At 41.8% G+C, this 22,700-nt stretch overlaps 1 protein-coding gene across 2 annotated transcripts in view; it reads left to right on the top strand.

Annotated features, from left to right (window-relative positions):
- Positions 1-22,396, top strand: part of SQOR (sulfide quinone oxidoreductase) — a 48,318-nt gene extending 25,922 nt beyond the window's left edge. For both annotated transcript variants that reach the window (XM_043555504.1, XM_043555503.1), the window contains exons 4-10: positions 4,544-4,597; positions 6,936-7,130; positions 9,125-9,334; positions 15,118-15,301; positions 20,396-20,463; positions 20,748-20,926; positions 22,078-22,396. In XM_043555504.1, the coding sequence (XP_043411439.1) occupies positions 4,544-4,597; positions 6,936-7,130; positions 9,125-9,334; positions 15,118-15,301; positions 20,396-20,463; positions 20,748-20,926; positions 22,078-22,135 (948 nt within the window). In that variant the 3' untranslated portion in view covers positions 22,136-22,396. The remainder of the gene's footprint in view (positions 1-4,543; positions 4,598-6,935; positions 7,131-9,124; positions 9,335-15,117; positions 15,302-20,395; positions 20,464-20,747; positions 20,927-22,077) is intronic.
- Positions 22,397-22,700: the final 304 nt, after the last annotated feature.

Genomic DNA, 22,700 nt, shown 5'->3' with positions numbered 1-22,700 from the left:
GTAGCCTGGCCAAGAATATCTTTTCTTTTCTGTGGGAGAATCCTTCAACTATTTGAAGATGGCTCTTATCATCTGTGTAAATCTATTCTTCAGGTAGATTTGTGCCCCGTCTCCACTTTCCTCAATTCTTTCTCCTGTTTTGTGGTCTCTGATCCTCTCACTGTTCTCTCTACCCTGCTTTGGACATCATCTGGCTTGTTAGTGCCCCATGAAAAAGGTTGCCTGGAAGAATAGGCAACTTTACAGAATAGCCCAGAATAGAGTGAGATCATTCTCTCCCACAACTGGATATAGCCTAAGTTAGCATTTGCCTTTTTAGCAGGCAGTTACCACAATGCTGATTCATGCTGGGCTTGAGGTCAGTTCAAACTTCTGGGTGTTTTTCTCATATGAACCAATGTCAAGTCAGGCTATATATATATATATATATATATATACACACACACACACACACACACACACACACACACATAAATGTGCATATATTTACATACATATATGTACATGTATGTATATATATATGTAGAAAGCCATATATGGATATGGAAATATGTAATGGATTAGAATATATATGTTCCATGTATTACATATATGATATATATCATATTCTATACATAATATATATACATACATACTTAAAAATTATTTATCTCTCCCTGTTGATGAACTTATTTTCTCCAGCATCTCTAAGAGAACAGACAGAATTAAACAGAAGATTATTCATAGTTCACAAGTTTGAGCTTTGGGGCTCATTTCCTCTGCCAGTTCACTGCTTGTGGGACCAGGGCACCTGTCCCTGACAACATATATCACCTCTTTGGTACAGCAGTGCCTGCTTCCTTGATTAGACCCCTTCATATTACATGTATGGCTCAGAGTCCTTTGTGGTTGGGTTTGTGCATATCTTAAGAATCATAAACTTGTCCCATGTCTTAAGAATGAAAGGCACTGGTAGGTGTTCTCACTTCTGAGCCTTAGACATGTAAGGCTCAGACTCTTAGGAAAGTTGCAGGGTTTTGTTTTAGGGCTGGGGAAGAAATTGCCGTGAGCTGGCAGAACTTTCTTCCAAGATTTTATTAAGTATGTTAGCCAGATATCAGAGATCTGCATAAAACATCTCATGGGGGAGATGTTGTCTTGTTGGTTTTAGTTCCTCTTCCCAACTTGCCTGGATCTTTTGGATTTGTGACTCTGTCATCCGATTAACATTTTCCCCCTAGCCATTATCTATGATAGATTCATTTAAGTTCAGGGTTTTAATTTGGTAAAACCAAATCTCTGTCTCTAGAGAGCTTTTTCTAGCTCGCATCAATGAATCAACATTCTTCAGCAAATATTTTTTGCTAAAAATTTACCAAAGTTATTCCATTCTTAGTTTACACTTCACTATTTTTTCAAGACTGAGTTGAAGGGATTGCTGAAATCCAGCCTCGTTGTGTCTCTGACTCTTCCCTGATGCAAGGGTCTCTGTCTGGAATGTGTCCCTTAGGCTCTGTGTGGGCTGGCCCTTGTCCTTCTCCAGACTTAACCTGATTCTGCTTCTGTTCTCTGTCTCATTTCTGCTCCAGTAGATTTTCCTTTCATTTCACATGCCTTGGCCTCCTTCTTCCCCAGGACATTTTCACATGCTGACTCTATCTCTTTGCCTAGCTAACTCCTACTTAGCTTTACCTTAGCTGTACCCCTTCAGGAAAGCCTTCCCTAACCTACTGGACTGGGTCAGGTATCCCCTGGACACGCTATCACAGCATTCTGTGATTTAGTAACTATTTGTGTGATTATCTGGTAATACCTATCTCACCCACTAGGCTGAGTTCTTAGAGGGGTAGGAAATGTATCTTTCTTGTTTGGTGTTATCTGTCCAGGACCTAGCACAAGATCTGTCACATAGAAGGTGCTCCATAAATATTTGTGAACAAATTGTGTCTCAGTTTCTTTATCTGTATAAAATGGGACGAGTAATACCACTTCTACCTCATTGGGTTATTTTGAGGATTAAATGGATTAAAACATGAAGGATTAAAAAAATTGTTTTAATGTTTAATGTTTGTTTATTGTGTGTGTGAGAGAGAGAGAGAGAGAGAGAGAGAGAGAGAGAGAGAGAGAAAGCATGAGTGAGGCAGGGACAGAGAGAGAGAATCCGAATCCAAAACAGAATCCAAAACAGGCTCCAGACTCTGAGCTGTCAGCACGGAGCACCACATGGGACTCAAACTCATGAACCAGGAGATCATGTCCTGAGCTGAAGTCGGATGCTTAACTGACTGAGCCACCCAAGCACCCCAAAACATGTGAAGGATTTAGAGCAGTGCCCTGCACAGAGTGCATGCTCAAGAAATTGTTACTGTTATTATTTTTTAAAGAATACCTGAAAAAAAGAAACAGGAAATTCTTAAGTACCTACTGTGTGCCAGCATAGTTCTTGACTGCTGACTGACTGAAAGCAGTTTACAATCTGTGAACCTGTGTTGGAACTCTTTTCCCAAATCACTAAGAGACATTTGCTTAGCAAATGAGCCTAGAATTTTGCAATGGAGGACATCCTATCTACTAAGTTATTAGTATCAGAGTTTACTGCCCCCATTCCCCTGTATAAAATTAGAATATTTGCCTGTATTTAGCCTTCTGGCAATGTCTAGACTGTTCTCTGTCATTGCTCAAAAGTCTTGTCTACAAGTTTTTGAAATTCCTTAGAATTTAGATCATCTGGCCTCAAAACTTGAATTCATTCAGAAGGCTTGAGGCTTTCTTTTTGTTCTTTGCTCTCTTAGGGTTTATTCTCCCTTAATGATTTTTTTTATAATCTTAAACTTGACAGTTACTAGTCCTTAAAAATAATCAATATTATGCTCTTATTAGACAGTCAGGGCAGACACAAACCAAAGGTTTTTCTTGTTGATAGTGTTCATGTTTTGCCTGTAGATCATCACCTCCCGCTCTGACCCCATGTCCCATCTGACCTCACATACCTTGAAGACTCAACATAGTTCAGTCAGGTAGTTAATGGGCCTGGTACACTTTCCTACAGAACAAGGAGTTTCAGGGCACAGCTGTCATGAATAGACAAATCATATGGAGGAAGATGTGTATATTATCCACTTTGAAAAATTATATATTTCATAAACAACTGAAACCATCCATCCATCCATCCATCCATCAAACATTACTGAGTTCCTCACTTTAATTTAGTGGCTGTGCTAGATTCTAGGAATATAAAGAATAAGACCTAACCTTTATCTTCTGGGAGTCGTCAATGTAGTGGAAGGAGACATTACCCCTATATAATAGCACCAGTGCTATAATGCATCATGTACACCACACTAAGAGAGCTCCCAGAAGGAGCCAGTGGGGAGGAATCATTGGAAGGCCTCACTGTAGAGGTGACCTTGGAGCTGAGCCTCCTGGATCCCAGGGCAAGACCTCTGCAGAAGCTTGCTGCCCATGGCTCCCCAGCCTGAGCGAAGCACTCTCTGGTCTTGGAGTTCTCTCTCTTCAATTGTGACCTGCTCTGCTCGCTGCTCTGCTTCTCCATTTAGTACAAGATTGTGATAATTAATTACAATCCATTTCTCCTTTCTGGGCTCCTGACTTTCATTACAATCATTCTCCACCTCTAGTTTTCAAGGCAAGTCCTCTTTCTTTCTTTCTTTCTTTCTTTTTCTTTTATGTTTATTTATTTATTTTGAGAGACAGAGAGACAGAGAGAAAGGGAGAGAGAGAATTCCAAGCAAGTTCTGTGTTGTCAGCACAGAGCTGGAGGTGGGGCTCGATGTCACGAACCATAAGATCATGACCTGAGCCAAAATCAAGAGTTGGATACTTAACCGACTGAGCCACCCAGCTGCCCCTGCAAGTTCTGTCTCTTTATATCCTTTTTGCTTACACTCTTCTGGCCTCAACTTGTCTTCCTTCTGATCTTAAACCCACATTTCCATCATGATAAATATGGATACTTTGCCCTTGGCATGAGTGATCACAATACCCATGTTTAAAGAGGGAGCTTTTAGGTTATAAATAGATCATTAAGTAAGATCAGGTACATTATGTCACATTTTTTTCCATGGCCCTCAAAAGAGCAGTTTCTCACAATGTTGGTCCAATCCACACGACAGGTCAGATTTGCTTGGGATTCACACATCACTCCATAGATTTTAAAGAAAGTTGATTGTCTTTTAAGATGAGGAAGTGATTCTCCCACCCCTCAGCATGAGAAAGTGTTAACACAGGCACCATACAAATAATTGTGACTTCTTTGTATTGCTGTCCACTATGTAAAAATACAAGAGTCTCAAGCCCTTGGCGGGGCGGGGGGGGGGGGTTTATACAATACAGTACTTGCGAAACACTGAGGTGTGAGGTGACAGAGAATGGCAGACATGATGGCAAACTGGAGTTTGCCTCCCTCCCTGTGCTCTGCCCATCACCCACAGCCTCAAGGCATACACATTAAAAAATGGAAACATGATGGTGGCCACACAGGGGTGGGGCTGAAGGCTGCCGCTCCTGGGATCCTGGTCTAAAATATTACTGTTTTGTGTTGCAGATCTCCTACAAATATCTTATTATTGCTCTTGGAATCCAGCTGGACTATGAGAAGGTACTATTTTAAGATTTATTTATTGACTTTTGAGAGAGAGAGAGAGAGAGAGAGAGAACACAGGGGAGGGGCAGAGGGACAGGGAGAAAGGGAGAGAGAATCCCAAGCAAGCTCTGCCCTGACAGTGTGGAGCCCACCACAGGTCTTGAACTCAAGAACTGTGAGATGATGACCTGAGCTGAAATCAAGAGTCCGACGCTTAATAGACTGAACTACACAGGCACCTGAGAAGGTACCGTTTTAAACTACTTCTGTGTTACACTGGTCTACTTATGCTAAGATCAAATGCTGTATTTAATTGCTTTGTATTCGTTTTGACAAGAAACAGTTCTAAGAGATCCTCTTAGTTTTGTTTTTGTTTTTTTTCTTCTCAGTGGTCGTTTTATGGTTTTTGAAAAATCATCTCTAAGATTCTGTCAGTGATAATGATATATTTTAGCTTTAAGCTTTAATCTGAGTTTAGTGTGTCCATCCCTAATGGCAGTTCTTGCAAAACAGCAGGCTTTTTCACACTCACAGGAAAACTACCTTGCTGTGTAGGACTGAGTTGCCTCTTCCCCTCCCAAGCTCTGTGGAGTCCCTACAGTGTGAGGTCCTGCTCCCTGGCCAGCTTGGCCAAAGGGGGAGTGAGGTCTCCTCTCTTTCTGTGACTCTCCCTGCCCCTCTCTGCTCCCGAGTTCCCAGGGAAGCAACTTGAATTGGATGAGGAGTCATAAACGGCCCTTTGTGACCAGTCTCCCTAAAATAAACCTGGTTACCACTTTGTGGCACCTTTTTCCTTGACAACAATGTCTTCGAACTAGAGAAAAGTGATGAGGGAGATAAAAGATCAGCTGTTTGTTTGTCTCTTGGATAGTGCGTTTTGCTTTGGGAACCAGGAAGTATGGAGGTCATGTGAGAAGAACCCTAGGCAGTGGTCAGGAGCCTCGGCATCTGGTTCTGTAAGATTCTAGGTGGGTCTCTCAACCTTGCTCTCCTCAGTTTCCTCGTCTGTGCCTAGGAGCCAGTACTGTTTTCCCACCTGCCTCAGAGGGATGCAGCGAATATCCACTGTTAGCATGGGGTGAAACTTCAGAAACATTAAAATACAAGGTGATCCTATAATAATAATGATAATCATACTGATGATGATCGTTGAGACTGCTGATATTAAAACTACTTAAACTGCAGCAGGAGATATGATCAGAGAAATGGTTGCTTTTTACACTGAGGAGGAGACCATAGCCCTCTGTTTCCTTGAGAGCTGAGGGATGGGTGTCGAGTGGTGGCCCTATGGCCTGGAGAGCAGCCTGGCAGGGTTCTGAAGGACCAGTGCATCTTGATGACTGTTGTTTGACAGTTCTCTGCTCTTGCTGGAAGAACTGGTGCCTGAGTCTCAACTCAATCTATTCCATCTTCATTGTCCTCTATCAACCTCCTAACATTTAGGACAAGCGCCCAGGTAATCTTCCTGGCAGGAATACACTAACACTTATGGAGCACTTACTGTTGGGTGTTATTTTCCCAAGCGCTTTCCATGCATGGTTTCACATACTTCTGCCAACAACCCTCCGAAGCAGTTACTTTTATCCTCATTTTACAGGTGAGGAACATAAACTTCTTGGTGTCCATTAGAACCACCCAGAGATCCTGTTAAAACAGGTTTCTGGGCTTGCCTCTGAGTTTCTGAATCAGTAGGTCTGGGTGGGGCCTGATAATTTGCATTTCTAGGAAGTTCCCGGGTACCATACTTTGAAACCCCACCGGCTCAGGGATATTAGGTAATTTACCCAGGGTCATAACACTTGTAAGTAGAAAAGCTGGGACTCAAGCCAGATCTGTGGGGTTCCCAAGTCCATGTTTTTAATTACCTGCCCTTACTGAGAATGATATGGTACAACCTTCGATAATGGGTAGTTGACATTTGCGATTATTGACAGTATGGCTCTTGGTTCTGTCTGTCATTCTTCTTCCCAGGATGGCAGCTCGTTCTCCAAAAGGGAAGTATGGCTGGCTTCTTGTCCTCCCTGTGATGGTGGGAAGAGGTCTGTCCAAATCATGGTCTCAAGGCCAGGGAGGCCAAGGGGTTCCCTGGGGCTGGGCCCATTCTGTGGGTTGACAGTTGACTTCAGGCCCCACAGCCCTGGTCTTAGCAGATCCCTCACCCACCTACCTGCCTGCTCTAATGTGTGTGTGAATACTGGGGGCTAATAATTGGACTGAAATACTTGAGAGGTTATAGAAATGGCAGAGAACAAAGGCTCTAAACAAGAGTTTTTGCACTTTGGTCAAAAAATTTACACTCCTGTGAATTTGCGCTTTTGTTAAAAAACTAGTTTCTTGGTGTGCTTTCTTGCAGATTAAAGGCTTACCTGAAGGTTTTGAGCATCCCAAAATCGGGTCCAATTATTCGGTGAGGACAGTAGAGAAGACGTGGAAAGCTTTGCAGGACTTCAAGGAGGGCAATGCCATCTTCACCTTCCCGAATACCCCTGTAAAGTGTGCTGGGGCCCCCCAGAAGATCATGTATTTGTCAGAAGCCTATTTCAGGAAGGTATGCTTCCTGTCCAGGGACAGAGACAAGGAGGGCAGACGGTGCTAATAAAGAGATGCCAGAATTCCATTTTGTCCTTGTCACAATACCTTTCTGATTTCTAAATTTTTATTACATATGTACAAAATTATATAACTGGTGGCTTATAAACTAGAAAAAAAGGAAGTCCCTATAATCCAATTACTCTGATATAGCTGCCGTTATCAATTTGACACATCCTTCTATTTTTTTTCCTGTACATTTTTTAACATGGTTACAATCATACCATGCAAATTTAGATGTACTCCTTGTTATTAAATAGTCTTTGTAACATACTTTCTAATGTGTATATAGAAATCTACTGGGGAGCCGTGTTAGACATTGTTTAAATATTTCCATATAGTTGGACAATTTGTTGTACATTGTTCTTACACATACAGTATCCTCAATTGCTCCCGCTTAAGTTCAAGGTTATGTATATTTTCAGGTTCTTAATAAACATCATTGAGAATACAGTAGGCAAATGCCAAATCTAAAGACAAAAAAAAAAAAATGTTGACCTAGAACTTCAAACCTTAGTGGAAAGAGGTATTTGGGTAGGGACACTCCCAGCATTCCTCAAAGATACGTGTCAGAGCCAGTGTCCACAGCTTGAGTATACCTGGCATGAAGCTCCGGGAAGCTGCTTTCGCCCTCCGGCCCTTGTGTGACATGTCACATGTGGTTTACCACAGCGTGGTCTGACTTGAGGCAGTGTCAGGATTCAAAGCAGTCTGTGGTTCTGTAAAGGGACAGGTGAGAGAAGGGGAGAGAAGGGAAGGGGCAGGTGGGACCAAAGAACCTTTGGACGTGTGCTTGGAACCACACTGGGAAGCCTTCACCTGAGTTATGCCAACCTGCGCCAACCCCCCTGGGGAATTAAGCAACAGTCGGACTCATCATTCCTCTTTCTTTTTTTAAATTTTTTTATTTTTTATTTTTTTTAAATATGAAGTTTATTGTCAAATTGGTTTCCATACAACACCCAGTGCTCATCCCAACAGGTGCCCTCCTCAATACCCCTCACCCACCCTCCCCTCCCTCCCACGCCCCGTAAACCTTCAGTTTGTTCTCAGTTTTTAAGAGTCTCTTATGTTTTGGCTCCCTCCCTTTCTAACCTTTTTTTTTCCTTCCCCTCCCCCATGGTCTTCTGTTAAGTTTCTAAGGATCCACATAGGAGTGAAAACATATGTCTTTCTCTGTACGACTTATTTCACTTAGCATAACACTCTCCAGTTCCATCCACGTTGCTACAAAAGGCCAGATTTCATTCTTTCTCATCTTTTCTATTTCTAAGAAATGGCCTTCTGATTCAAGAGAATTCCTGGATGGCACAGCCTTTGGAGGTTTTCACCCACCTCACTTCTTTCAAATAGTATGATTCAGCTGAGCAAATCTGAAAAGGAACTGAACAAAGGAAAAGGGGAGGAGACGAGTTGTTTCTTCCTTCCTGGAATTGTCTCTGCAAAACTCTTTTCTTCTAAGTCTTGGACAGCTGAGAGGAAGTTTCTCTTTCAGGCGTCATAAGATCTTAGGCATCTGGGAGAATATTAGCCTCTGAAACATACGAAGAATTCTAGTGTGTATGAACCAGCGGGACGGGAACTTTGTTCACTACTGTTCCTGCAGCACCTAGAACAGTGCCTGACCAGCTCTAGGACCTCATTAAATATTTATTGAGTGAATGAACAAATGAGTATATGAATGAACAGTTCAGACCATCTTTCCCTGGACTTGACCTTCATCTCTGGCCTGCAAATAAGCAGTGCCCTCTTAACGCCCCCAACTCAAATGTGCCCTTAGTTGCTGTGTCACTGGCAGAAAGTAAGAAGGAGGCCTCGCCCCACCGGTGCCTGGTGATAGAGAAAGCTGGTGAGCTCTCTTGTAAGGGTTTTAATTCTTGTGTAAGTTAAAAAACGAAGTGGCTGAAGTAATGCTTTGGTGTCGGCTGTTTCTGTCCTTTCCTTTTTTCCCAGACGGGGAAGCGATCCAAGGCCAATATCATCTTCAACACTTCCCTCGGAGCAATTTTTGGGGTTAAGAAGTACGCTGCTGCACTGCAGGAGATCATCCAGGAGAGGGACCTCACTGTTAACTACAAGCAGAACCTCATCGAAGTCCGAGCCGATAGACAAGAGGCCGTTTTTGAGAATCTGGACAAACCTGGAGAGACCCAAGTGATTTCAGTGAGTGGTGAGGTCCAGCTGTCGGCGAAACACTGCCCTAGATGCCGACAACACTGTGGCTCCCTCCTCCCTGTCGCCCTCTGCATGCTGGGGGAGGCTGGTTACAATGAGCATATTAGGGCAGTAATAGGAGAGAAGGTGGACTAGAATGGATGGGGAAGAGAAAGAGGGGGGCTGCATGCATGGGAGCTGAGGAGGGTTTATCTCCTGGTTTCAAGTGAATTTATATCCTATTTTGTATCTCCACTTTTCTTCTACTGAGTCACTTGAAGCAGCCAAAAATATTTGATGACCTCAGGTCTGCCTAGAATTCAGGAAGGGCTTCCTTAAATGGAGGATTTGGTGATTTCTCTATGCTGTGTGAGAAACAGCCCTGTTTGTGGGTAGTTTACAGGTGACACGGGTGTCTTTCCCCTGTGGAAGAGGATGTCTTTAAACATCTTTCACTGGTGGGGCGCCTGGGTGGCTCAGTCGGTTAAGCATCCGACTTCAGCCAGGTCACGATCTCGTGGTCCGTGAGTTCAAGCCCCACGTCCGGCTCTGGGCTGATGGCTCAGAGCCTGGAGCCTGCTTCCGATTCTGTGTCTCCCTCTCTCTCTGCCCCCTCCTCCATTCATGCTCTGTCTCTCTCTGTCTCAAAAATAAATAAACTTAAAAAAAAAAAAAGCATCTTTCACTGGTGCACAAAAGGAAGCACTTCAAAATCCTTGAAAGGTGTTTTGGAGCCATACCCTAACTTGGGAAGATTGAGCCTCTGTATATGGGCTTGGATCCTGTGTGTTTCTTCTTCTGCTGCTGTGTAGCAGGAATAGTACTTTTGTAGAGGCTTATGAGGATTAAGAACAAGATGTAAAGGCATCTGGAGAAGCATACATGGGAGAATCGTTTGTTTATATCACTCTGGCAAGAGCTGTTAGCAACAAGAAAACAGCACATAGTGACATTTTATTCATTCAGCAATTTTAGAGGAATGAAGGGTTCCATAAAAAGGGAATTTTGAAGTGAACCAACAACTAATCTTCTAAACATCAAAACTTCATGTTTTAGGCTTTTTAGTGCAGGCTTTTTCTAAAATGTATTGCACACATCTTTCCTTTCTTAAATGGTATGTATTGACTATCATTTAAGGTGTTACTGATGATTCAAAGTCATAATTTAAACTTTTATTTGCAAATAATCTTAAACTTAGAGAAGCTGCAAAAAATGCAAACAGTACGAAGAAAACTGTATACTGTGTAGCCTTTACCTAGATTCATTTATTTTCGTTTTACCCAATTGGCTTTATCATTTGATCTCTCCCTCCCTCCACATATAATGTAATGTAGTATGATGTGATATGATATAATATTCCCAAAGCATCTAAAGGTAAGTTATATACATCCTACTTCATGGCCATGTACCTAAATTCTTTGCTGTAAATCTGTTGAGAGATCCCTTTTCTCTTGCATAACCATAATACAGTTATCAGTTCGGTAATTTGGCATGGATACAATATTTTAATCTACCATTTGTATTTGTTTTGTTGATTGACCCAATAGCACTTATAGCATGCTTCTCCCTCCAGGGCAGAACCCAGTCAACAGGCAGGTATTGCATTTGTTTGTGATGTCTCTTGAACATCCTTTGATCTGGAACATTTCCATAGCCTTTTCTGGTGGATATTTTGGAATAATACAGCCCCCCTCTCTGCTTTTATTTTTTAATAGCATGTTCCTCATTTGGGGTTTGTTTATATTTTCTTGTGATCAGTTTCAGGCTCTGCATTTTAAGTTTATTTATTTATTTTTGCTTTAAGAGAGCAAGCGGGAGGGGGCAGAGAGAGAGGGGGACAGAGGATCCGAAGCGGATTCTGTGCTGACAGCAGAGAGCCTGATGTGGGGCTCGAACTCATGAATTGCAAGATCATGACCTGAGCTGAAACCAAGAGTCGGATGCTTAATTGACTGAGCTACCAGGTGCCCCTCAGGCTCTACATTTTTAGACTGAAATGCTGTTTAAGGAATGTCGTGTCTTTCTAGTGTATCACATTTGAAAGCACATGATGGTCACCTGCCCCTCATTAATGATATTTATTTTGATCACCAGTCAAAAGATGGCTCAATTTCTCCACTGTATATTGTTATTCTTTTCCTCCTTTGCTACTAATAAGTCTTGGGGGTGGGGGAGACACTTTAAGACCAAGAAAATACCCTATGCCCTCCTCATTAGGTTTCCCACTGGATTTATCATCCACTGATGATTTTTGCCTAGTCCAGTCTTTATTATGGTGGTTGCAAAATGATGATTTTTCCAATCAAACATTCAGTCCACCTTTAACAGTAAGCTGTTGGCATTCTGTCTGTAAAAGCCCTCCTTTCTTTCAGTTCATTAGTTATAGGTATAAATTTATGAATTCTTTTTTTTTTTTTTTTGCCTCCAATGGTTTATAATTTATTACTGTCCTTAACTCATTACTGTCCTTTTGGCACTCAAACTGTCCCAGATTTGGCCAGTAGGAGTCCTTTCAAGATGGCTATGTCCTTGTGACATGTCGCCATCATATTTTGAGCACCTTCTTGCTTTCTGGTGTCACAGGATGTCCTAGGTTTACCTCGTATGTACTTGCCCCAGCTCAGGGTCATTATTTTGAATACCTTTTATAAAGTTATGCTCCTAGAGCCTCCTAGGGCTAGTTATCATTTTATAAAAGGGTCTCAAAGTACTCTGCTATTTGATTTTGTATGTGTCCTTTTTGTGGCTTTCCAGTTTTCTTCTTTCTTGGCTGTCAGGCAGTCGTGAGTGACGTTAGAAGGTCCCTCCCACTTCAGCTCCTTTAAGCTGCTGCTGTTAATTCTTTATTGTCTGGAAAATGAGATAGCCAAACTTGTTTGATTTTATGTAAAGTAACAGCGAGTGGGCTACAAGTGAGGGCCCACTACATACTTTTCTGAGCAAACTATATGGGCTTGAGTGCATGAACTTCATTTTGTTATTTGGTCTTTTTCACTTGGTTCTCAGCTGTGCTGTGGATTGTTGAAGTTGCAGATAGAAACTTGGATATGTAAATGGTTATTGTTCTTCTAAAGGGTTTATAAAGAAAAGAGATATTTGTGTCTGCTTTAAATGATAGGATGTCAGGTCAGAATTTCTTTCCAGACCCAATTCCACTCTTAAAATATGAATTTCAAAAATCTACCAAAAGGCGTTAAAGTAGCGTCTCTCAGCCCTGGCTGCACATTGGAATCACCTGGGGAGCTTTTAAACGCTCTGATGTCTGGGTCTAACCCCCAGATTTTGATTAATTAGTTTGGGGGTGTGGACTGATGATTGGGCATTTCAAAAGTTCCTCTAATAATTCAAATGTACAATCAGGATTGACAACTACTACTGTAAGGAATTAAAAAGAAAAGAAAAGAAAAGAAAAAGCCTATAGCCTAACCCCCACAGTGTTCAATGGTCAACTGTGATGTATTTCTTTCTTTTTTTTTTTTTTTTTTATTTTGAAAGAGAGAGAGAGAGAGAGAGAGCGCCTGAGGGAGAGCATGAGCAGGGGAGGGGCAGAAAGAAAGGGAGAGAGCGGATCCCCAGCAGGCTCAGAGTGGAGCCTGATGCGTGGCTCGAACTCATGAACTGTGAGATCATGACCTGAGCTGAGATTAAGAGTTAGATGCTTAATGACTGAGCTACCCAGGGATCCCTGTAATGCATTTCTTTATAGGTAAACAAATGGAAGGTAAAGTGACTTACCATATAATAACATTCTGTTTTTCCTTGTAAATGGACCTGTTCCTTCAAGCCAGAGCTTCTATGACTGTCACCTACAGGTTTCATGTGTCAGAATCGGTAGGAGATTTTGTTAAAGTGCAGATTCCTATGCCTCACCCAGACCTACTGGATTGGGATCATGGGGTGGTGGGGCCCAAGAATCTGCATTTCCCACAGGTCTCCCAAATGCTGCTTATAAACATTAAAGTTTGAAAACCACTACCCTGAATAGATTATTTACATTAATGAAGGAGAACCAAGTTATCTGTCACACACAGTTTGTGGAAATAGTGGATAAAGAGCAAGTTACAACTAAATGCCAATGTTATTTTTTAATAAATCTATAAAGCAGACCCTAGTATATCTTTTGTAGGATATTAGTTTGAGTAAAACTTCATGCCTTTATGATGATTGTGTGGAAATATTTAACTTTTCTTATAGCAAATATGTGTGGAATTCATGTGTGCTTGTGGAATTTAAGCACATTAATGCCAGTAGGTAGATATGACTCTGGTAAGACTTAGCCCTCAGCTAAAAAAAAAAGTGGTTCTACTTAACTATAGAAAAACAGACATAGCCTTTATAATTTGGTGGCTGATGGCTGTTGGATTCCATACATTATCCTGCAGACATGTGCTCAGTCTCCATGTTCATTAGCACAGCCAGCCTCTGGAACCCATGCCCTTAAAGAACCCAAGATGACCTTGCAGAGGAGCAGAGCCTATTGACAGCTCTCCTTTACTTTAAGGTTAATTAAGTTTATAATTGTTTGGGAGGAGGAATACATACAAGTCACCTCCTTACCTCCCTCTGCTGTCAAGGACTGACCAGCCCTGACAAGGGCTGGGCCTCCTCAGAGAAACCAGGGGCTATGGACTGCCACAAGGTGGGGATTGTCTTAAGACACTAAAGTTTTCTCCTTAGTGAAATGTTTTGGAGCTCTTAAATCAGTTTGAAATTGCTAGATGGAGTTTGCGAACAATAATAAAAAGAATAGGAAGGATAAACCACAAAAATATTACATAAGCAAATAAGTACTACATAAACAAAACATTAAATGAGCCATCCAAATTGATCAGGGTGGGTTAGTGCACTGCTACCAAGGGTAACGTTGGTACAGGTTTTCTGGGAGAAATACACAGACAAACCATCCTACCCCCCCTAGACTGTTCAGTAAACCTATTACTGAATCAGATCACTCTCTCCTCCAAAATGCTAGCCGATATTCTCACCACCCTTTATGTCATATTTTTTTTTATTAAAAATTTTTCAAATGTTTATTATTTATTTTTTAGAGAGAGAGACAGATAGAGCATGAGGAGGGGAGGGGCAGAGAGAGAGGAAGTCACAGAATCCAAAGCGGGCTCTAGGCTCTGAGCTGTCAGCACAGAGTCTCATGTACAGCTCGAACTCACAAACCATGCAATCATGACCTGAGCCGAAGTTGGATGCTCAACTGACTGAGCCACCCAGGCGCTCCCTTTTATGTCATCTTAAGTTGGTGTTCCAATGGTTTCCTTTATGTGTTTTGAGAGTTGATCCATGTTTGAAAATGGTGCTCACTTACCAGCCCCGAACATGACCTTTGTGGGTTTCAGCGACTCTGAGCACCACTTTGCAAAATAAAACGGAAGTAACGGACTTTACAAGTAGTCAGCTGAGGGTCAGGCAGAGAGCAACCGAGAAACACCACTTCCTTTGTTTTAGTAATAATAGAAACATCAGTGGGTTCTTTCAGAATGTGAGTGAGGTTCATTCCAGTGCTTCTGATTTCCCCACGCCTCTGGCCAAAAGGATCATGTTGACTCTGTATGGGGAAACAACATCAACTGAGCGAGTGGTTAGTTGTTTTATCACCACGCTGCATGGAAGCATGGAAAACCTCGGGGGGGGGGCGGTGTGGATTAGGACAGCCACTGAGTATACAGTGTGCCATGCAGCCATAGTATGGTGTATGGGTAAGGGAGATCAGGGGACAGCTGTGGGGCTGTAGAAATACTGCAATAAACACAAGTTTGGATGCTTTCCTTCTTTTGTAGTATGAAATGCTTCACGTGACCCCACCAATGAGCCCGCCAGATGTCCTCAAGACAAGTCCCGTGGCTGACACTGCTGGTTGGGTGGATGTGGATAAAGAAACTCTGCAGCACAAGAAATACCCAAATGTGTTTGGGATTGGGGACTGCACTAACCTTCCCACATCAAAGACCGCTGCTGCAGTAGGTAAGAGAACGAATGAGCTATGTTCTGACTCTCTCAGAATGATGTCACCCTAAGGGACCATCATAACAAAACCCAAAGCCTGGCACAAATAGCATTCCATTCATAAGGAAACTTTTGTGGCCTCAAAATGACTTCAGCTTCCCTGACACAGAGGCTAGCTGTTGATGAACGTGGTGTCATATGAAGAATAAAGAGTAGCATCGCCTCCTCTGCCCTTTGTAGGTCAGGGTGGTTGTTTACAGAGGAGGGGGCATTAGAGAGAGGGTACCACTCTTCCAGCTCTGCAATTCTTTTACTTCTCATACTGCCATACTCGTATCCTTGGCCTTTTTTTTGGCCTGTGACCCTAGGCAGGTTGGCTATTTTTCCTTCTGCTTGAAACACCATAAAGCTAGGGAAGCGTTTGTTTCCACAGAAAACACATGCAAGTCATTGAAAGCTTGCAGACCAGAAAATTGTCCTGTTAGGACAAATACAGTGGAGCATGCCCTGATTGGTACACGATTGAGGCCTCAGCCTGGAAAACGAAATTCTTTACCTCCATGTTCTGCACTAGCAGTGATGAGGAGAATTGCCTTTTAGATGCTGTCCTCTGTAGATAGGAATGGTCTTCTCCACATGCTATAAAACACAGACATCCCTGCTGGTGGGGATGGTAGTGTGTTTGTGCAAATCCCATACCTGCGGAACATGTTGTGTTACTGTCACTATTTCAACCTATTTCCTTTCTAGGAAACCCGCTGAATATCTTTTTCATTATTAAAAATAACTTCCTCCCAATTTTTTATTTTAAAAATCTCAAACCTATGACAAATTTGAAAGAAAGCACAATGAATTTCATAGGACCCTCAGATATTAACCAATTATTATCTTTTTTAGTATTTGCTTTATTACTCTATGTACATTTTTTGCTGAGTCATTTGAAAGCAAGTTAAAAAAATTTTTTTTTAATGTTTATTTATTTTTGAGAGAGAGAGAGGGAGACAGAGTGTGAGCAGGGGAGGGGCAGAGAGAGAAGGAGGCACAGAATCTGAGGCAGGCTCCAGGCTCTGAGCTGTCAGCACAGAGCCCGACCTGGGGCTTGAACTCATGAGCCATGTGATCGTGACCTGAGCCAAAGTGGGATGCTCAACCGACTGAGCCACAAAGGTGCCCCCTGAAAGCAATTTTTGACAATAATACCTCGCCTCCAAATACTATTGTATTTCTTAAGAAAAAGGACTTTCTCCTCGATATCCACAAGGCCATTATCATGTCCAAGGAATTGAACACTGTATTATCTGATATATAATCATCTCATATACAATCCAGTTCAGATTTGTCCAGTTCCCCTTTATTACCCCCACCCCTACCCTCCCTTAAATCCATGAGTCAGTTAAGGGCCATACACTGCACTGGATGTCGTGTCTTTTTGGTTTCGTTTAATCTGGAACAGGCCCTCGGACATTTTTTTACTTTCATGACATTGGTATTTTTGGAGACCAGGTTGGTTGTCTTGTAGAACAAACATAATTTAGAGTTGTCTGGTGGTTTTCTTTCTTTCTTTTTTCTTTAAAGTTTATTTTTTATTTATTTTGAGAGGGAGAGAGAGCGAGAGAGAGCAGGAGGGGCAGAGAAAAAAGGGAGAGAGACAGAATTTGAAGCAGGTTCTGTGCTGTCAGCACAGAGCCCAATGTGGGGCTTGAACTCATGAACTGTGAGATCATGACCTGAGCTGAAATCAGGAATCAGACACCTAACTGACTGAGCCACCCAGGTGTCCCTTTCAGGTGCCCCTTTCTGGTTCCCCTTTCTGCTGGCTTTCTTCTTTCTTTCTTTCTTCCTTTTTTTTTTTTTTAAGTTTCTTTATTTTTGAGAGAGAGAGAGAGAGAGAGAGAGAGAGAGAGAGAGAGAGAGAGAGAGAGAGAGGCTGTGAACAGGGGAGGGGCAGAGAGAGAGGGAGACACAGAATCCAAAGCAGGCTTCAGGCTCTGAGCTGTCAGCACAGAGCCCCATGTGGGGCTCAAACTCAAGAGCCATGTGATAATGACCTGAACAGAAGTCAGATGCTTAACTGACTGAGCCACCCAGGTGCCCCTGGTGGCTTTTTTAAAATTAGATTCAGGTTATCCATTTGGTAAGACCCTCTGTACAGGAGGCTGTGTGCCTCCCACTGCATCACCTTGGGAGCCTCTTGTTAGCATGTCTTGTCCTTGGTGAGGCTAAATTTCATCACTGGGTGAAGGAGTGACCGTTAGTTCTCTGCACCGTAAAGGTATCTTTTCTCTTTGTGACTTATAGGTAGACTGTGAGACAATGCTTTCCATTTGCTTTTATCTTCTTGTAAGTCTGCTGAATTTATGTGGTGAAAATACCTGTGGGAGTACCTGGGTGGCTCAGTCCATTAAGCGTCTGACCTCAGCTCAGGTCATGATCTCACGGTTCGTGAGTTTGAGCCCCACATCAGGCTCTGTGCTGACAGCTCAGAGCCTGGAACCTGCTTCAGATTCTGTCTCCCTCTCCCTCTGCCCCTCCCCCACTCGTGCTCTGTCTCTCTCTCTCTCTCAAAAATAAATAAACATTTAAAAAAATTTTTTTTAAAGAAAATACCTGTGGATGCATACGAGGCCCAGATTAGCCAGTCTGTGGCCTACTTCAAACAAACACATGTCATTCATCGTTCTGAATAGATAATATTAAATTTGATTAAATGGAAAGTTATAAGTGAAAAATCTTGCTCCCCGCCCTGTCTTGCATCTATCTGCTCTGCTTCTTTGTTCCCCCTGACCATGTAGAGAGCATCCCCATTGTTTTTACCTGTTATTTTCCAGTCTGTATTCTATTGCATGGTTGCTCCAGAATTTATTTAATGAGTCTACTCTTAATTTGTATTTACATTGTTTCCAATCCGTTTGTATTTCAGACAGTGCTGTAGTGAATGCTTTTTTTTTTTTAAATGTCATTTCACATTTCAGGAAGTAAATAACAGAAGTTCCAGTGTTCCCCAAGAAGATCTACGTTTTTCACTAGATTCCCTTCCCTGGGTCCTCTCAGTATGCCTGGCAATGCTCTCACCGGTTCTACTAATCCATCCTTGGCTTTACTCGCTACCCAGACAGGTGTTTTACCTCATTCCAGACCACTATGCTACTGTGGGTGACACCCCATCTTGCTACATTGAATCTAGCTTCCTGTGGCTCATGCCTCTTTCTCTTTCCCAAGATTCTCCCTTAATTACCCACAGCACAGCCAAGACCAGGATGTGGCATTAACAAAAGTTAAATGAAGGTTTGGGCATAGCCAAAGGGGATTATAATACACGAAAAAAGTGCACAACAATTCACATACCCTTTCATACACACATACCTGGACAGTGTGACTGCTTCCTGGATCCCAACCTCTTGGCAACTGGTACCCACCCAACATCTCTCCTCTTCGTTGATCTTAATGCCTTGTTTCAGGCACCTCTTTGGAACTTCTCAGTTAAGATTCTAAACTCTGTACGGCCCTCAAAGGGGAGGAAAGTTTTCCAAAAGGGAAATAGGATCTTTAGAGATGTTAAGACAATGAGGACAGCCAGTTAATATTTTTAAAGCGGAATCATTTACTCCTCATTTTTTTGAAACTGCTCATTCGAGAAAAAAAATTATTGCTCTTTTGATTTGGGCATCAGTAAACTACACTCTGTGGGCCAAATGCAACCTGCTTCCTATTTTGTACAACTGGCTAGGAATGATTTCTACTGGTTAACATTTACAATCAATTTATGATAGGGAGCATTGAGGTTCAGAAAAAAGAATTTCAATTTTCTTACTAGTAGACCTGTATTACAGAAAATTATTGTTATGTTTTGGATTTTGTTAATAAACTTTTTTTTTCTCTCTTGTTACTTAATATCTTTGATATTTGCCTCTTGGCCCACAAGGTGTAAAATTTTCCTTTACAGAAAAAGCTTGTTGACTCCTGATTTTGGGGATTGCAAAACAACTGCTTTAATGAGTATTATACAGTATAAATCTAATCCATCTTTCCTCAAAAGCAAATCCAGTTTTCCACCTCGAGAGACACAAACTGCTTGTATTTTTAAAAGGGCAGTCTTAATTATTCAAAATTGAGCACAGACTGGGATTAGATGGTATTAAGGAATTATTGCTAATAATTCAGGTATATTGAATTGCGTTTGTATTTAAAAATTGCTATTGTGTTTGTATTTAAAAAGTTCCTCATATATCGGAGATATACACAGAAATATTTCTGGGTGAATTGTTGTGATGTTTGCTCTGAAAATACTCCAGAAAGTAAAAGTAGCATCTGTGATGGGATAGATGAAACAAGAAAGATAAGAGTTTGAATATTTTCATAGTAAAAACAGTAGTCTCCTGCTCTTACCATCAAAAACAAAAACATCCGTCTACCTATCTAATTGTCTATATTTGGTCCAGCCTTAGCCAGGGCGCTCTAGTACAGAGGAAAGCTCACTGTGTTACCTAATTGAATACACATGGGGCAATCTAGGCTGTCTGAACAAGAACAAAGGAACGTATGAAAGTCTAGGGGATGACAACTATTGACAACTATTGACCAAGTTGACAACTATTGACCCCTAGGAGTAGGGGGTCTGCGGTTGGGACAGGGCCACCCTAACAGTTTTCTTGTTTGGAGAGAGCTGGCTCTTGAGTTTCAAACTTAGAGAGGCATCTGTGTAGGCTTTTGATGAATTGAAGAACCCCTCCTGGTAGCGAGAACTTCAAGTGGTAAGATGAGTCATGTTCTAGTTAAAATTTAGAGGGATAGGGGTGCCTGGGTGCCCAATCAGTTAAGCATCTGGCTCAGGTCATGATCTCATGGTCATGAGTTCAAACTCCACATCAGGCTTTGTCCGCACTGACAGTGTGGACCCTGCTTGGGATTCTCTCTCTCTGTCTCTCTCTCTCTGTCTGTCTCTTTCAAAAATAAATAAATAAACTTTAAAAAAGTTAAACATAATAAAACAATGAAAAAATCTAGAGGGATAGGGAATGGAGGCTTCTTAATTTGTCTACATTTATTTGCAAATTAGTTTTCTTGGAAAACCTAGATGCTTATACTTTTCTGACTTTTCCATTTCTCTTATAGCTGCCCAGTCAGGAATACTGGACAGAACAATTTCTCTGGTTATGAAGAATCAAACACCAACAAAGAAGGTTTGTATGCCTTGTAAGAACCACTGTCTGAATTATCATCTTTTATTCTGCCCGAAAGCAGTGTTTTCCCACAATTCTGCCACTTCCTTAATAGGTTTCTCTAATATGGGCACTTTAATTTTTGTCCTCAGTATATTTTTGTTATATAATTTCCATTTTTTCACTGCACAAAAATATTCAAAAACATAAAACCGTAATTACTTAGAGTAAATAATAAATTCTGAAGTATTATATAATGCCAGATAAAGAGCCACTTTCCAACTCAGTCTCACATGCAAATTTAGTATGATGGCTACACCTCGTGTCCACTGGTGACTGGCTACAACCGTGTGATTCTTGCGGAGTTTGACTACAACGCTCAGCCGCTGGAAACCTTCCCCTTTGACCAGAGCAAAGAGCGACTTTCCATGTACCTCATGAAGGCTGACCTGATGCCTTTCCTGTATTGGAACATGATGCTAAGGTAAGGTCATCGCCTAGGGTAGAGAGACACGCCTTTTGGCATATTGCACCGCCTTGTGCAGGGTGGTTGTCTCAAGGAAGCCTTCAAGCTACAGGAGACATCATGACCCAAGGCAGAAATGGCACAGGGGATCTGCTTTGCTGTGTTGTTTCTTAGGGATTTGTGATGGCAGCCTATGAAGGATCTGAAACCTTAGCTGTGTTCTTTTGCTACTGTATTAATAACAACAACAACAACAATAATAATAGTAATAGTAAATCAATTTCACATGTCAAGTACTTTTACATCTGACACCTTCTGTGTGTGTGTGTGTGTGTGTGTGTGTGTGTGTGTTCTAGGAAAAATAAAACATAGTGATTCAGAGCAAAAGCTTTGGAGTCAGACCTGTGCCCTGAGTCCTGCTTCTGCCATTTACTAGCTGTGTGTCCTAGGGCAAGTTGCTTAATTACTCTCATCTACAAAATGAACTTAACATTGCCTACCTCACAGGATGAAGATCAATGAGATGACATATAAAAAGCTACATAGTAGGCATTCAATAAGTAAATAGAGTAATAAAAACTAAGATTCTCTTGGTCCAAAAAATGACAATCTCATTTCACTTGTCCAAACCCTTAAGAGATAGTTAAGTCAGGTATGTATATCAGTGATTTTGTCTTCAAGGGGACATTTGGCAATATCAGGAGACATGTTTGATTGTCACAACTGGAGAGGATGCTTGTGAGTATCTAGTGAATAGAGGCCAGAGATGCTGCTAACCATCTTAAAATGCACATGTCAGTCCCACAACAAAGAAATATCTGGTCCAAATTGTCAGTAGGGCCGTGATTGAGAAACCCTGAACTATACTTAATTTACAAGCAAATGAGAGTAGAAAGGATTGCAGTTTGCATGTAGCAGAGGCTTCATACAGGTTTGCTGAGTTGAGTCTGCGTGTCCAGGCTCACATAGCAAGTCAGTGTCAAAGCCAGGATCCAAAGTATGTTGTCCCCTCCTGATCATGGGATCTTTCTACCTCACTAGACAAGTCTTGCTTTATGTGCTGAGAAGCAAGCTGTGTGAGCAACTTGGCTTCCCTTTCAACATTCTGCTGCTGAAGTCACCCCCATCTTTTCTGAAACAAATAATCTTCTGTATGTCATTTCTTACAGGGGTTATTGGGGAGGACCAGCCATTCTGCGGAAGTTGTTCCATCTGGGTATGAGTTAAGGATGGCTCAACCCTTGCTCTCCTTGGATGGCTTCTGAACCCGAATCACAGTCGTTGATTGACCAAGAGCAGCATGAAGAACTTAAAACCTAAAACTGTGCAAAGAGTTTACTGCTGGGTGATGGTGACCAAATGCCTCCTTTTTCAGTGCCTCTGGACAGCTACCATGTGATATGCCCAGGATGAGTTTGATTCTTCAGAAATATTCAAATGAAAGATTAGATTTCTATTTTTTAAATAAAAGCTTGCTATTGATTGAGATTCTATGAGACAATTTTATCTTGAGTGGTAGAACGAAAAGTTACAGCAGTTGGGAGCAAAAGTTGCTGGTGGGAGCTTACCTGTTACCTACTGTGAGTGTTCTATTGATGGCTGATGCATTTTCGCCAGACCCTGTTTGGATTCACACAAAGTCACTCCAGGGAGAGTATTATTTCAAGTGGTGTGTGTGTGAGAGCCCTGAACATGTGATGCTTAGAATTCCTCAGCAGGGTCATAGTGGTTGTTGCCCTCTCCTCGGCCCTCATGTTTGTGCTGAGGCCATACCTCCTCCTGGTTAATGACT

Source organism: Prionailurus bengalensis, chromosome B3 (genome assembly GCF_016509475.1).
Source record: "Prionailurus bengalensis isolate Pbe53 chromosome B3, Fcat_Pben_1.1_paternal_pri, whole genome shotgun sequence".
NCBI lineage: Eukaryota > Metazoa > Chordata > Mammalia > Carnivora > Felidae > Prionailurus > Prionailurus bengalensis.
Note: the sequence above shows the minus strand (reverse complement) of the source record. Positions and strands in the feature narration are given on the sequence as shown.